At 46.5% G+C, this 16,039-nt stretch overlaps 1 protein-coding gene across 2 annotated transcripts in view; it reads right to left on the reverse strand.

Annotated features, from left to right (window-relative positions):
• The window catches only part of CLTCL1 (clathrin heavy chain like 1), an 804,099-nt gene extending 793,369 nt beyond the window's left edge, over positions 1 to 10,730 (reverse strand). For both annotated transcript variants that reach the window (XM_069619951.1, XM_069619950.1), the window contains exon 1: positions 10,517 to 10,730. In XM_069619951.1, coding sequence (XP_069476052.1) covers positions 10,517 to 10,558 — 42 coding nt within the window. In that variant the 5' untranslated portion in view covers positions 10,559 to 10,730. The remainder of the gene's footprint in view (positions 1 to 10,516) is intronic.
• Between the last annotated feature and the right edge of the window lie 5,309 nt (positions 10,731 to 16,039).

Raw genomic sequence — 16,039 nt, forward strand, 5'->3', positions numbered from 1 at the left:
CCTAGACCTCACCAGTAAACGGTCTGTCGAGCTGCGTGTGCCACTCCCTCTCCGCGGCATGGAACGAGATGAAAATCGTGCCCGGCGTGGCTCCGACCCCGTCGCCACTGTTGTGGGTTGGTCCCCGGCCCCGTAGTCCGCCGCGATGAGCCCTCTCCCGCCACAGCCCCACACAGGAGACGGTCTGTACAGTTTGGGCTCCCCGGTCGCTCCAACGCGGCCGGGAACGCCCCATTTATATATGAACCCTTAAAGGGGCAGCACCACAGGCACTCACCTGGAAGACCCAGGACACAGCGCAGCCACACCGGACATCTAGCCTCTCCCACAGCAGAACCTGAGCAGGAACAGTCAGTGCGCAAATGGAGCCCTGCTCCATAGGAAAATCACGAGCGAGCCCCACAGGAAAGGAACTGTTGCCCTGCCAAAGGACCGTCGGGGGGGGGGGGGGGGGGGGGGAGGTTCAGCAGATCGTGCTCTCTGGAGAAGAAACCTGGCTAGAGGACAGGACATTTTTTAACTGAGGCTCATGGGTTAAGTGGGAGGTATTATACCTTCCAAGAAAAGAAAGCGAAAAGGGGTTCCTGGAATGGACGCGGGGCCTCGGAGGCAAGAACTGGGACGAGAAAGAAGGACGTGGAAGTAATGCCAGATACCCAGTAGCTGCTTTTAGCTATTGCTTATCCAAACTGAATTTCGATCCATGTGAAAGTGTGCCCTATGGGGCATGCCCATTTTAGGCCTGAAAGGGATGGCAAAAAGAGAAATTAAGGTTGTGCACCCCTAACCCTTTGGAGTGTGGGGTGAGGTTATCCCAGGTACTCCAACCCCCACACAAACAGGAAACGTTCTATTCCTGCCTACCACGCCTCCTCTGTGGTCCCCTGCAAGAGTACTGTAGCCCTCCCCTTAGTTAGAGCACTACATCAGTATGTAATTGTTAAACAGGAGCTACAAGCTGCTTCTGTGTATCCACCATCACCTAGTCCACATGAGCTAACTTTTGAGAACGAGGAGCTAATACATAATAGTTTGCCTCACTTTGCAAACGATTAATTTATGTCCTTTATATATGATGCATTATATTTTTATAATGCTTTCTAGATGTGCCCCAATGCTCCCTGTACACATTCCCAAACACTCAGTTAATGTTACATTGTTATATTTCAATGGGACAATTTGGCATGGGGAGATAAAAATAGCTAATTGATGCCAAGCTAACCAAGCTCGTCTAAGCTATAAGCATGAGCTAAATAGCTCCCAGCTCCTGTCGATTTCGAACCCTGAATTTGCTAAGAGTTGCTTTGTCACAGCTGTAAAAGTGGTGTCACTCAAATGGTTATCCCACTCCATGATTACTGGTACACCATTTTTCCCTCTGGTGCATGAGGGAGGTAGGCACTTACAGGCAGCAGAAAGTAGGGGCATATTTTGAAGAAGGCCCTAGCGTGCAAAGGGCTTAGAAGTTAAGGCCGGATTTAGGCATCAGGATGACACGTCCCAACTTCATAATGCTTCAGTCACTTGGTGGTTTTAGCAATTTTTGTGCCAACCCCAGGCGGCTGACAGGTGGTGGAATGGGACTCGGTTGGGCCTGCTCCTTGTTGGCTAATGGAGGAGTGGGTCAATTTGTGCATAAACTGCCAATTATGTAGTGTATATAAAAGTCATAAAAAAGTGGTAGATCTAATAAAACGGACATTTGCAAATTATTTTCCAAAGAAGCAACTTGTTGGGCCTTACTCCCCCCATGTGGAGGCCTAAAACCCCGAGCTATGAATAAGAACAAAAAAATAAAAATAAAAATAGGGTGGTGCTCCCTCCTTACCAGCATTCTGTAGACACAAGTCTGCGTGTAGACAAGTACGACTTCATCAGTCTCGCAAAGGGATCAGCCTATGAAATGTCCGTCTGTCCCAAAATGACCAGCCCCTTTAGGCGCAGAGGCTGGAAAAGTTATCAACGGCCAAGTTTGCCTTCAAAATGCAGGTGTACACCTCTACCTTAAAAAGATGTACTAATACATAGCAGACAGTGGACTCGGTGGGCATATAACAGATTGTGCCTCTATCAGGACTGCACGAACCATGACTGAAACAACTCCATTTCTGTCTGCCTTCTTGGTAGCAGCCCAACAGTGGCCCCTTCTTTGCACTGCCCCCATAACGTGTCATTCACTCAGGTATCTCCGAAAAAACTAAAAAATATGGAACATAAGGAATTTCAGATGGGATTGGTTAAATAAACTGCATTGTTTTTAAAAAAAAAAAAACAATATCTCTGCCTCAAAACAGTGGTCGGAAGATCACGAAATCTTGCAAATAAGTGACTTTTGGCCTAACGAAGCAATAGGCATGATGTGGCATCTATGCAGAGTGGAGTGTGGACTTGGGAGCAGGGGAGGTTACTGCAGTACAGCTTCTCCTATGATCTCACTCTCCAGCCTTTCCAACAGTAGGATCCTTCCTTCCCACGCAGAGATGCACGGGAGGCAGCCTGGCCGTATCCATCTGTGTCATCCCACAGCATTCCATTGCAGGGCCGGACTGCTGCGCCTCATGATGCATCCAACCCGATCCTGCAACTCAGGAGAATGAAGACCCAGCAGAACAGCAATGACTGGGGTATCATTAACCTTCACCGTTGCTCCAAGCGGCGAGGGCAACTGTTATATTTTGAAATCAAATCTGAGGCACTGGCTGCAGGAAAACAATTCCAATAGCCTCATTTTACTTAAAGTTACTATACAGAAAACTAGGAGAACGGTTTTGGTCAACAGTTATACCATTAAGGCAAACTACATGCGTATTTCACAAAAATATATTTATTTTAATAATTTCAGCATAAAATGTCTCATAAAAGAGAAAAAAGGTACATATTCATTACATTCATCATAACACTCTAAGAACAGAATTAATTCTAATAAAGACAAAGCACATACATACAATAACCCTTAAAAAACAGATAAGCAGCAAATGTATATCGCTCATTGATAACTAGATCGGCCTGTAGGACAAATCCTATTAGGACACGGTTTTAGATCATTTACAGTCTCTAGTCTAGTATTAATTCTAGACTATAGACTCGACATGTTTCAGTCCCCTTGATGGTGGTGGGACTTTCTTCAGGAGTAATTAGTGTTTTTTAGAGTAAATGCATTGCTGTTATAAAAGTCTTGTGCTCATATCCTTTAAACACAATAAATGTGCGTGGGCAAATTTCAATAGCCTAATTTTACTTAAAAACAGTGTCCCGATTGTCTACATATTGTATTCCTTGGATTATTGAAGAAGAATAGTGGACTCGGGCAATATTAAAAGGATTAGGGTGGACATGCCACAAACGGTCAATATCTGCATTATCTTTAAAAGGACAACCAATAAAGTGACTAGGAAAAAACGTGTTAGCCACTTCCGTGGAATCCAATGCATTATTTCTGCGCCAGTCACATTATAGTGTACAGCAATGGAGGGGATTGGGGGGGGGGGGGGGTTTGTGATGAGTTCCCACGAAGGAGCCAACACCACATCTGCCAGGCTTTGGATGCCCTTCAGACATTCATGGTACTGGACGGACATATCTCCCCTTTAAGGAACTGTGGGGGTGAAGAGACCGAAAGGGGGGGGGGGCAGACTTTGCAATAGACTCAGTACGGTTGGTAGTGCTCCAGTTGTATAACAGTATTTAAAGTCCAGTACTACAGCTTACCAATTATCCAACTGTAAAAGGAAACGTGACACATTAAGGGAAGCAAAAGGGATACACCACTATCGCAAGGTTCGGTCACATTGTGGGCGGGGTGTAGGCAGGTGTCCCACATCCTTAGTTGCCAGAAAAACGAGGGCTAGGCAAGCCCGGTGGCTAAGATAAACAGGGGGCGGGGGTGCGTTACAACGGAGGGAGGATAAGGACTTCTTGGAACCCAAAAGCAGCACCACCCAAAGCACCCCTCCACCCCTCAGAACTGCATCCTGCTGAGTTGGCAAGGCAGAGCTCCCAGAGGGTGTAGGAAATGAGGCATCACGGACTGGAAGTCAGGGCTCACTTTCATTGACAAACCTTTCCATTCAGTAAATTGCACACAACACAGCTGTCCTTTTTACTCCTCGGATAACGTACTATGTTACTGAGCCCGTCCCAGGTCCGCAGTCATGTATAGAAAGGACAGGTTATCATACACACTTGCTCTGTTGTACATACGATTTGCCTCAAAGGCAAAACAACGCATTTCTAATTTCGTCCTCAATTGGAGCCGTTCTAGACCCGAGCCCAGAGACCTCTACGAAGTTTAAAAAGAAGGCCAGTAGGGTCGGGTCAAAGTCGGCCACAACTATACCGGCCTCTCACAAGCTTAGTTGAAACGTCCCCGTTTCGCCAAGGCTCCATTGTTGAGCGGGAGTTCCCCAAAATGTGTGAAACCGTAGCATGGAAGGTTCAAATATTTAAAAGCCACATTCTAACGCGAGGGGACAAAAAAAAATTTTTTTAAAAAAAAAGTCAAAGGCAATGTCTATCAAAACAAGCAACGTTCAGGATGTCCATATGCTCGGGGGTGGAGACCTGGTTCTCTGACCCTCATCAATGTAACAGGCTGCAGAATGGGAAGTCTGAGGTTTTGGGGAAGTTTACCAACCAGCGCCACAGCTGTCTAATCGCAGCCCATGAATAAAGGAATAAACGTGCACACAATGCATATAAATGCAAGAAAACGGCAAGATAGCCATTTCAAAAGGAAGACGTTTTAGGGTACAATGTGAAGGACATGTTCACGAAGAAGAATATGCGCTCAGCAGCCGTGACTTGCAAGTACCCCACAAGCTGCACTAAAGCCCGAAAATGTCTCCATCACTTCTCCCATGACTACCCGTATAAACTCTAGATATGTTGAGTCGCATAGTACGTATTGCACTTTGCTCGCTGTCCGCCTCTATAGGCCCAATTTTCTATTCAACACCACTCCCAACAACCACAAGTTCACCTTTCCAGCTATCTACTGTAGTGCACCGGGACTCCGAAACCTGTAATGTTTCCTGTTCCACCCTCAACACAGAGCAGTCTCATCTCCCAACTATCTACTGTAAGATACTGGCCAGTGGGACTCCTCAAATACCTGTAACGATTCTGGTTCCACCCTACTCCTATCCTCAACAGGGACAATCTCATCTTTCCAGCCATCTACTGTAGAGGTTACAAAAAGGAAGTCCCCATACATTAGTGGCAACTGAGGAGGTTAACTGACACAAAACTTTGTTCCTGCCAGTAATTAATTTAATATCTATGTGGCCATTTCTTTTTACAAGTTCAATTCAACTGAAAATCTCAACTCATTCAAAAAATGAGAATAGATGTATTATTTTAAGTGCCTTAATTCAATCAAGCATTTTTTATCTGAGCCCACGTCTCATTTATCATAGTGCATATTTACACAAAATAGTTGAAATGCTTGCATACCAACAGTGTTAGAGTGCTATAACAGGTGGCAATGCGAACTGCATTGTACATTTCAATGGTAAAAGACAATAACACAAAATAGCTAAAAAAGGCTGCAAAATTAATTTTGGGAGTGGTCCAGGACTACTCCAACAGCTGTGCAGTTTCCTGGTCTACACCAGTATCCTTAGCACGGGAAAAAAATCTCATCTTCCCAACTAGGTCTTCTTGAAGTATATGTTCCTGGTATAAAAGCAGTACCTTTGCAACAAAATACAATTGCAAGAAATACATTCGAAGAAGAAAACACCCAGAAAAGGATCCTGACTATTCTTTCACTGGCAGTTTTATCCCAGAACAACTGTATACCTCTACAGTATGTACCAACCAAACCTTTTTAAGCTTAAAAACAACCTTATTAACTAAACCGCAATTTTTAAGCAGGGCACTTCAAACCCGAGTCCGTGTCTTTTCATTCAACGCTAGTTAAAAAGTCGATTGCGTTTAGCACTGGCTTGTAGATTATCACGAAATACATTCCTTGCAATTACAGCCATGGTGTATGTTCTACACGGACGTTTCCTAGAACTAGGATTATTGTTACGGCAACACTCGTTTCCATTCTCCCACCAAAGACGGGAGGTCAGCTGCTGTCAGGAAGGACTGCATTCAATAGCGCATTCCTTGCCAAGTCCCTTTCCGGGCCTGCACTCGTCCCCTGGGTCCGTGGTGGCCAACTCCAAGGCACAGATGTGACTTTCAGCGCTGATGCCTGGCCGGGTAGAGTCAGGCATCTGTCCCGTATTTCTACGAATCCCAGTGCCGTGTGTTCCAGGGCATCGATCGACTCCAGGTACAAGAATGCCTACACAGTGGCCGTCGCATCAATAACCAGGCCGAAAATGTCTCATCTTAAAAACCACCGCCTAAACCATGTAGTTCAGTCTAACCTTTGCCAGACGATACAAGCTACAAAACGATACAAGCTACCCTTCTTAAAAAAATAAATATGAAAAACGCAGAAATAACCTGAACATTTGCTCCATCAACCATTTCGATTGTTTCACATCGCAAAGCTCCACCTACTCTTCTTTCTTCCCTAGTTTCTCACAGTCGTAATTTGGCATCTAAATGCTACATTGTAACCAGATTGAAAACGGAGCTAAACATTGCCTTCTTAGCAAAAAGTATCAGCAATAAAGTAAAAGTTACCCAGTTAAGCGACTATTGTACTCTTAGTCCATAGGCCCCGCCCCCTTACTCCATCTCTCCTCTCACAAGTATGATGGGAACTGGAGACAGGACAGAGGAGTAAGATTTATTCAGATATAACATAGGGAAGACAAATGACAAACAATAAAATACAAACATATCAACAGTAGATGGCTTTTTGAAGCCTTGCTAGAAAAATTGTCCTTACACAAGTAGCTCTTACTTGCCCCTAATCATCAATAGCAGGGGGTATAACATTAAAAATAAAGAGTACTTTGAGCCACAATTTCGTAATTATTACATGATGCACAGAGGAGCAAGATCTATATCCCCTACACCCCCAACTTTCCCCACCATGTCACTTCATCTTTACTATAGCGTCTTTCCCACTGGGCATTCAGACATGACCCCCCAAGGTAACATTAATGCAAACTGACATTACAATCCTTCTGTTTCCCACGGTACATGTTGATGTTGCCAGTCCACGTCCAGCTGCTCATTCATTTTTAAAATCATTAACTTCAATTGTGATGGAGAATTCTGCCCGGGTATACCTCGGAACTCTCACCATTTACTGCAGCATAAAATGATGTTAATGTGCCTCCAGAAAGCATGTTCCTCCAGATTCTGCGGGGCACTTTAAACAGTTCTTTGTATGCGAGGATTCCGACTGCCAGTGGCAACAATAGCCACAATAGGGGTAAGCAATCACCACTTTAATAACATTTTACGACCGCCATATACATTGCACCGTTTTAGTTTTTAAAGATGTCATTTTAACCCATGTGCTTAAAAACAAGTTTTTGCCTACTTAAGGCAGTGCCGTGGCAATCGCGGACCATGTACGGGAAGCAATATCACCTGTATATAGCAACGACCTGTAACGGGCAGTGACAAGCGACAGTGGCTACATCGCATTGAGTTACAGGACAACCCTGCTTTACCTCTTTATTGGGGAATGGGATAGAAAACAACCCCACCAGCATTACACAGAACTAAGGTCATAATCACAGAGAACATCAATTGTGCCGGTTGTTATAACTGTACTTTTAGCTGGTCCAATTTAACCCATAGCGAGCACCTATCAACCAAGTTCAAACTCTTTGCAAGGTCAAGCAAGACAACATACACATGATCAATAATGTTACTTCAATCAACAACATTTTTTTTTAAACAGTAGGTCCTCAGGTGGGAACTGTGTGCCTTTCCCTAGGCAGATGTCCCAGGCAATGTTGATCCGTTATCTCCGTCTACACTATACACAATAGCAATCGTCAGTGATTCAGTTCTTCAATAATCAGATTATGAAAATAATAGAATTTCTAAACACACCCACAGCAAGGTAACTTCCTGTTTCAAGCACTTCATGGTCATTGAACCCACAATCACAGCACCCAAAACTCGCCTTTGCCTTCGCTCAGTCAGGCTCACCTGGCTAATTGCATAGCCAACAATCATGCCTTTCGCTATGCAGACATATCCGTGCACTTGACAGTGTGCTTCTTCCAATGTCTGCATTTGCCAGCAGCTCGGGCATGGCCTTGACAGATCAGACTAAACACGCGTATTACTCGAGATCCCCTTTCATGTTCAATCCTATGCGAGCCTTCGGAATGGAAACTCATGGCTAGATGTGCAACAATCTCCAACCATCAGGATTTTACTCAAGCAGAAAGCAAACCTTCCTTTCAACACATGAACTAGCCTTGTCTTGCATCGAGAAACTTTGGCTATCGTTTCCTTTAAGTGTCCAGAGACTAGCCCGCTTCTTTCCCTAGAAACCTGACCAAGGCCTGGCATTCCCTTCAAGCCTACACATGGACCAACGCCATCCACTCAATCCTGGCAATGGGCTAGCTTTCACCTTCGTTTCAACCATGATTATAGATCAACTATTGTATTCCCACCACCCTGCTCATTGCCAAGACTGCCCCTCACCTTCCCCTGGGCCAATTCACGCATGTATTCCATTAATCAAAACACCAGCTTTCCAACCTGCCTATCATTCGCCCATTAACCAGCCTTGCTTCCTTATGCAAGCCACTCAATTTTCATTCATTCACACATGCTTGCTGCCATCTTCCTCCCAACCGGACTGCTCCCACTTCCAACATACTGCAGAATTGGCCCACCCACTTGCTTAATCTTTACTGTTGTCAGTTTATTTTTTAAATCATTCAACCCTTACAGATGCCCAGTTATGTCTCGCCACCAAGCCCCCCATGTGAAGTTCCACCTTGTGCCATCCATATCCCCATTATCATATCTTTGCAACCTTTCACTTCTTCCTCTCAAATTGCATCTTTACAACCTACAAGCCGCGTCAACCCAATAAATTCCAGCCACCCATTCTTCACCATGCCTTCTCCTTTAGCATGCATGTATCACTGAAAGTAGCAGACGTTTCTTTTAGCCAAGTTCACGGTACTCAAATTGAGCGAACTCCAAAGGTTGATAGGCCGACAGTCAGCTATGCAGGGATTTAAGCCAATGACTTGCAGGTTAAACACACTGAGCTGTGTGATGGGTCATCGCCAACGCTCCATTTTCCTCAAATCTTCCATCAACTCTTCCCAAATACTTCTACAATATCAAGGCATGTCGCCCCCTACACACTCATATCCTACCTTGGACAAAGCAGAACCCCCAATAGCACCACCATACTTATTCTCAACACCTTTTTAGGATTCCATTCCTTCTCAAATTCCCATCCCATCAAACCTCTACCACGTCCACCCACATATCCCCCTACGCATCTCTAAATACACCTCTCATAGCGAGTCTTGCCATGTCAATTTGCCTATCTTCCCATCAAGTACCCTCATCCTCACCATACAGTCCCCACCCGTCCTTTCACATCACTCCTAACATAGCCCCCACAATGTATTCCTCATATCTTGAAATCCCAAGTCCTCTCCAATGTTTATACACCCCACTATCATACATTCTTAATATACATCCTCATCCCACATCATATATTATTTTTTAATCCCACATCATATATTATTATTATTATTTTTTTTACACACACCTCATATCTTCCCAGTACGATCACGTCTAGTATCACATGCCCTCTCTCCTATTCGCCTGCAGGCCCCCATGCATTTCCATCATACCGTCCTCATACCCCCTGTCAGTTAATTTCACCTGCTACCAAAATATCCACCCAATTCACCTCATATCTTGCACCCCCAACGCCCCTCTCCCATCACAGGTACACCCCCAACGTGCATACACTCCTCGTGTATGTTCCCTTCCCACGCATGAGCCTATAATGTATTACAGGCACATCATATGCCCCCTCACCCATCCAGCTAGCCCCACCATGGCCATTCTCATAGCTTCCCCTGCTCCCATGTCGTCTTGTCCTCCAACCTGCCCCAGACCCTGTGTACGGTCACACTCCCTCCCCCGCCTGTGCACATCCACCCGTGCCGGCCGCTAATCTCTTCTAAGCCATACATTCCCCTCGTATCTGGGGCTCCCAGGCCTCCTTAGGGCTGAACCCACCCATTCCCCTCAGATCAGCAGCAAGGTCCCATCTCCCCCGTTGCGCCAGTCCCATAAAACATAAACGTATATCCCTCCTCCACATTTCACAATCCCTTTCTTTCCAAAAACACCTTGCCTTCTCATGCGTCCTCCTATATCCCCCCCCCCAGGTCCCCTCAAACCACCCCCCATACAATCTAGTCGCGCCTCCCTTTTTACCACTTGGCATCTCCCTCTGCACCACCCATTCCCCTTCTCATATCTCCCCAGTCATGCCCCCGCCTCCCCGCCACTCTGTAGCAAATGAACCCCCCGTCACACCTCTCGCTATTCACCGGCATCTCCTCAAACACTCCAACATACACCCCCGGCGCCCCCTCACCTGGAAATGCTCCTGGAAGCGGATGGGCAGGATCTGGGCCATGGCTCGACGAGGGTGGCGGCGTAGGCCGCGCTCTGGATCTGAAGGGGAGAGGTGGGCTCCGGGTGTGACGGGCAAGTTGCGCAGCCTTGCTCCGGTCACAGTTCTGGATACAGCGGCGCCTGAAGGAGGGAGCAGGAGGCGCAGGCGCAGGCGCAGTGCGGACCTCCGGGAGCCGCAGGTATGCGCATGCGCTCCAAAGAGTTGGCCAATCGAGCAGCGCACATGCGCAGTGAGGCTGTGATGGGGCTGCTGCGCGCAGCCGCTTTCCGTCGCTTTAACATGGAGCGTGCTCAATGCACTCAGTAAATGACCTGAATCATTGTTGTTTTTGTGGGCCGTCACTACAGTTACAAAATAAGTCATCATTTTGGCTAGCGTGCACTATCTACCATGCGAATGGCATCTCATAGACTTTATGGAACCTACTGCCCAGGACACCTTTTTCTTCCCCTTTTAACATATTGGCTACTGTGTGGTGTGTGAGTGTGACACTCCCAATTGTATTGCCCTTTTAGCTAACAAAAGGAGCCCATGCAGGCACTTGCAACAGAACGGCTGCAGACTCCAAAGTGGAACGACTGAGTCTGTCTCATTTAGGCCATGGCAACGAGGGGGAAGAAACCTCCGCAATGCGCCCCATCCCCTGCTCTCTCGCAATTTTCCCCCACAAAAAAGAATGAAGCAGGAAAAGGAGAGTTGGGGCCCAACCGCAGCCACGGTGTTCCCCGTAAGAAGGGGTATGCAGCATTCACTGCCGCATGGAAAAGGTGAAAGCAGCATCCAAGAGCCAACGCTGGTTGCCGTGAAATGGTGTCGGGGGTTATACCCCGACACCATTTCACGGCAGCCAGCGTTGGATTTCTAACCCCCACACCGCCGGCACAAGCCAGCAAGTTGCCACTCTGCGGAAGGCTGTCCCAAGATTCCGGGCCAGACGGGCAGCAGGAAATGAAGTGCTCCGAGTTGGAATGGTGGAAGTGCAATGCTACATGGCAGCATTCTCTTCATGTTCCCGGGCTGCTGGTGACGAACATGTAAAGTGCTCTTTGTCGGCGTAGTGCCAACAGTTCCATTTTTCAAGTTGGTGTCCAGATATTCCTGGAGGGCCCTTTTTTCAGGTTCTGACAGAATAAACATTCTTCTGAAAGGAATCACGGCTGAAGGTTCAGTGTCAATGGCACAATCCTCAGGTCTGTGGGGCGGTAGAGCTTGAACAATTGCTGTTGAGAATACATCTGTGTATGCTTGGTAGGCCCTGGGAATCCGGATAATGTTAGAGACGGTGACCGGAATTTGCTGAGTTTCTTGAGAGTCTTCAGAGGAACTTGGTAAAGTGATTGGGGACAAACAGTGGGAAATACAATATTCTGAACCAAGAAATAAGGAGCCTGCTGCCCAGTTGATGTAGGGGTTATGCTTCTGTAACCAGGGCTTGCCTAGAACCATAGGATAGTGGGCAGATCTTATGATATCAAATTTAATCCTTTCTTGGTGGTGGTTTATAGAAAGAAGAATTTCTTTGGTTTGAAGGGTTATGGGTCCTGAAGATAAGGGTCTCCCATCAATAGCTTCAACAGGTTGCATAGTCTCTCGTGTTTTGTGGGGGATGTTGTGACTAGTGACCCAATCTTGATCTACAAATATGCCCATGGCTCTGCAATCCACTAATGCCAGTATGGTGTAGGATTCTTTCTTGGAAGGTGATACGAATGCCTGTAGAATCACAAGATTGTTTTGTCCAGGAGAGTTCAAGGATGGAATTGATGAGGAGCAGACACTTTTCTCCCAAAACTGTGCCCCAACTAGGATCGGGAGCTGGTGTTTCTTGAACGCTGTGTTGGAGCGATAGGACACTCTCTCACAAGGTGTTTATCGGAGGCGCAGTACATGCACAGTCCAGTATGAATCCGGCGCATCCTTTCTTGTGGGGTAATGGGTCCACGCAAGGCCCCCAGTTGCATGGGTTCTGGATCCAGGTTGGAGAAGCTGCGGGCTCTGGTCTGTATGGATGGTCTGTGGCAGCCTTTTGGGATGTTGACTTAGACTTTCTTTTCTCTGCCTTTCTTTCCTGGATACGAAAGTCGATTTGTAGGGAGAGGTCCATGAGGACCTGGAAGGAGCTTCGGCGAGCTACCCTGGCTAACTCGTCCTTTATTTCTTCATTTAAGCCTCTTCAAAAGAGGGTGAAGCTGGCTTCTTGGGACCAATCAGCCTCTTTTACAAGTTGTTTAAAGCGGGTCACATAGGTAAGCATATCCTGGGATCCTTGTTGAAATTCAAGTAGTCGTTCTTGAGCACTGTAAACAAGCTCTGGATGATCAAACATGGCTTTTAGGGCTTCCACGAACCCATCATAATCATCCAGGAGGGCGTCACCCGAATGACTAGGGGGGTTGCCCAGGTCAAGGCGTTACCAGTGAGGTGTGAGATCATAAACCCCACCTTTGCTCTTGGGGTGGAAAGGTAGTAGGGCTTGAAGGTGAAATGCACCAAACATGAATCAAGGAAGGCAAGAAGGTTCTTTGAAGAGCCATCATATTTGTCCACTAGTCCTCCCAATAAGACACTTTCTTTAGTAGCAGAGTCACGAGACAAGACTAGCTGCTTTAAAGCAGCATTCTCTGTCTTAAGGTTCTGGACTTCAGTGCTTAATTCCTGCATACCTCGCATGAGGTCTTGAACTGCGGCTTCCATCTCAGTATTCGTATCGTTTTTTAGGCGTCTCAATCTGTCATAAGTCTCTCCCCTTCTCAGCTGTTTTTCCTTGCTTGCGACCTTCTTGGATGATTTCTTTCGCACGGTCCGGGATTTGTATAGACCCGTGTGCTGGTCTTCGGGTTCCAGCGTGTGGATAGCAGTCCTACTCCAGGAGGCATTCAGATGTCCAGGACCGGGAACCAGGAAGGAAACAATGTCCGAGCTCGGAGGCACGGAACGCTGTGACCCGAGCGCAGGCGAGGATCCAGGAAGAAGCTCGAAGGTAAGTTGGAGGAAAGGAAAGGAAGTTGATTCAAGGAATCGGGAAACAAGACTCAGAAGGAAACCCCAAGCGAACTCTGGCAACACATGTCAGACTACTCCGAGCAGTAGCGTTGAGATGCGCAGAGCAGCGGGGGCGTGTCTGTTTTGTAGAATGTTGAACGTAGCGCGTAAAGACCGGCAAGCTGCGTTCCGCACCAAACGGCCATGTTGGAAGGATCACGGAATTCAGTCCTCTATGGGTCAGGGACCACAAAGTCCGGAATGGACGCAGGCGGCGGTTCATGACACCTGCCTTCCACACAGCATTAAAAAGCTTCATTAAGTAAGGGGTGAACACCGCCCTGAAAGTTTTATAAAATGTATTGGTAAAGCCGTCCGGTCCCGGGGCTTTGCCTAATGGGAGGGAGCGGATTGCTGCATCCGTCTCTTCCACAGTTATCGGGTCTTTTAAACGCTCAAACGTTCCGCAGATATCTGCGGGAGGTGTGCTTTCTGTATGAAGTCTCGGGTTAACTGTGAATCTGTTGTATGTGTAGTTGACTGGCCTCTAAAAAACCTTTCAACAATCAGGAGCTTCTCTGACTCAGCATAAACTTGCCTCCCATCTGCCTCTCTTAGAGAGTCTATGTGGTTATGCTTTGCTTGCTTTTTAAGTTTAGCTGCGAGAAGCCGATTAGCTTTATTCCCTTTTGAATAGTAGTACTGTTTAGTGCGCATTATCCCGAAGGCCGCGCGGCTCATATGGTGGGCCTCAACTGCTTTTTGAGCCACTCGAACATCTCTAAGGGCTCGCCGAGAAGCCCTATTCCTATGGACCTCTCCTTTCTTTTGAAGCTTCAATTCCAGCCTGGCAGAGGGAGACCAATTGAAGGTTTTGTGTTAAAGTGGGTCTGAGCCTGGCGGAGGAGGACCCAGGGTGAACAGTAAATCACCCGAGAAGTTGTGTAAGTGAAATTCCTAAGAAGAAAGCAACTGTACTGTTTTGTCATGTTGCATCATGCCCTCTGAAATAAGAGACTTTGAATGAGGCTAGCTCAGCGGTAACATGCTCGCCTTGGAAGCAGGTCGACACAGAGCAACACGGGTTCGATCCCCGGTCCGTGCTTAGAAACCTCTGGCTATTAAGCACGTTATAAATAACATATCATATTATATCAAAGAGACTTTGGCACACAAGGTCCTGATGTTGAAGTCTTGAACTGCATCCTCGTGCTAGAGAAGCCAGCGAGTTTTCTAAGCTCGAGTGTGCCAACTTGCACGTGCTGAAAACGAGGGTAAGGAAAGCCAAAGGCTTGAATATCCTGAAATAAAATTTCTTGAACAATTTTCTTTTGCATAACATTGTTTCTCACACTATTTGTATTCAGAAGTAAGGTTTGGCAATAGGTTTATTAGTATAGGCCCTTTTATTTTGACAAGACACCACAAGGACTGCGTTATTATTATTTGATGGTCGTAGCTTGCTCCCATCTTTAGATTTAGGATTGGATAGGCGTTTCTCAAACCCAGTTGAAGTTCTATAAACACCTTTAAACTGTGATCACTTGTGTCTGTTTTACTGTTAGATACCATGCCTTCCTTACAATACCCAGAGTGCATCCCTTTGCTTCATGAAACTGTCTGTCCTCTGTGTTCCTTTACATGGTGGGCTGTATTTTTTAGTGTGCTAGAACTGTCTGTTGTAATACTAATAAGGTCAATATTTTACTACAACCTTGGCAGGACAATCCCTTTTTTTTCATTGGGTAATAATTGTATTTTCGCTGTGTTACAACTAACCAACGATCCACGATCTTGCAGAGATAAGCCTGCCGTTCTGTCCACGTTACCAAAAATGGACAAGGAGGTTTATAATTTACTTGTGTTTCCAATCTGTTCGGATCCCTTCTGGTGTACTGGAGTTGTGGGGCTGATTGATGGTTTAGAAACTGATACTCATCCCTTGACCACTAGTGCCCCGGAAGATGATTCGTCACAGAGGGTTAGGTTGGTTCTCATAAGGAAAAGGCGGATACGATTGTCTCGCATGGGGGTACCCTCTTCCCAATCCCCAAGGACCCTCCACCCAGGTGCTCTTCCCGCACTTCTCCACCCCCAGGCTCAGGATCCAAAAGTGATGGCCTTTCCCTGGCAACCTGAGAAGAGGATCCAGGGGGAGTAGTAGTGAGGATACCCTCAGGTTTCTCACAGGAGGGCTGAGAAAGTGCTACAAATTGGAGAGGAAAAGTACTGAGCAAAATCATTAGCACAGCGGGAGGCAATACAAGGAAACCTCAGAAAGGGATTTTATTCATCCTCACTCGATTGAAAGCTCCCATGTCTTTGTTGGCTATATGGAGATTGAGCAGTGTAGTTGTACTTAGGAACTTTAGAGATGGCTGGCATGGTTTCTGACCCTTGCCTTCAATACCCAGTACGAGAAACACAGAATCAGAGGAACAACCAATCTTGTTTTAGCTTGAATTATAAAGACTATGGAAGAACAACATTTAGGAGAGA

This window comes from Ambystoma mexicanum, chromosome 10 (genome assembly GCF_040938575.1).
Source record: "Ambystoma mexicanum isolate Mex_15411 chromosome 10, UKY_AmexF1_1, whole genome shotgun sequence".
NCBI lineage: Eukaryota > Metazoa > Chordata > Amphibia > Caudata > Ambystomatidae > Ambystoma > Ambystoma mexicanum.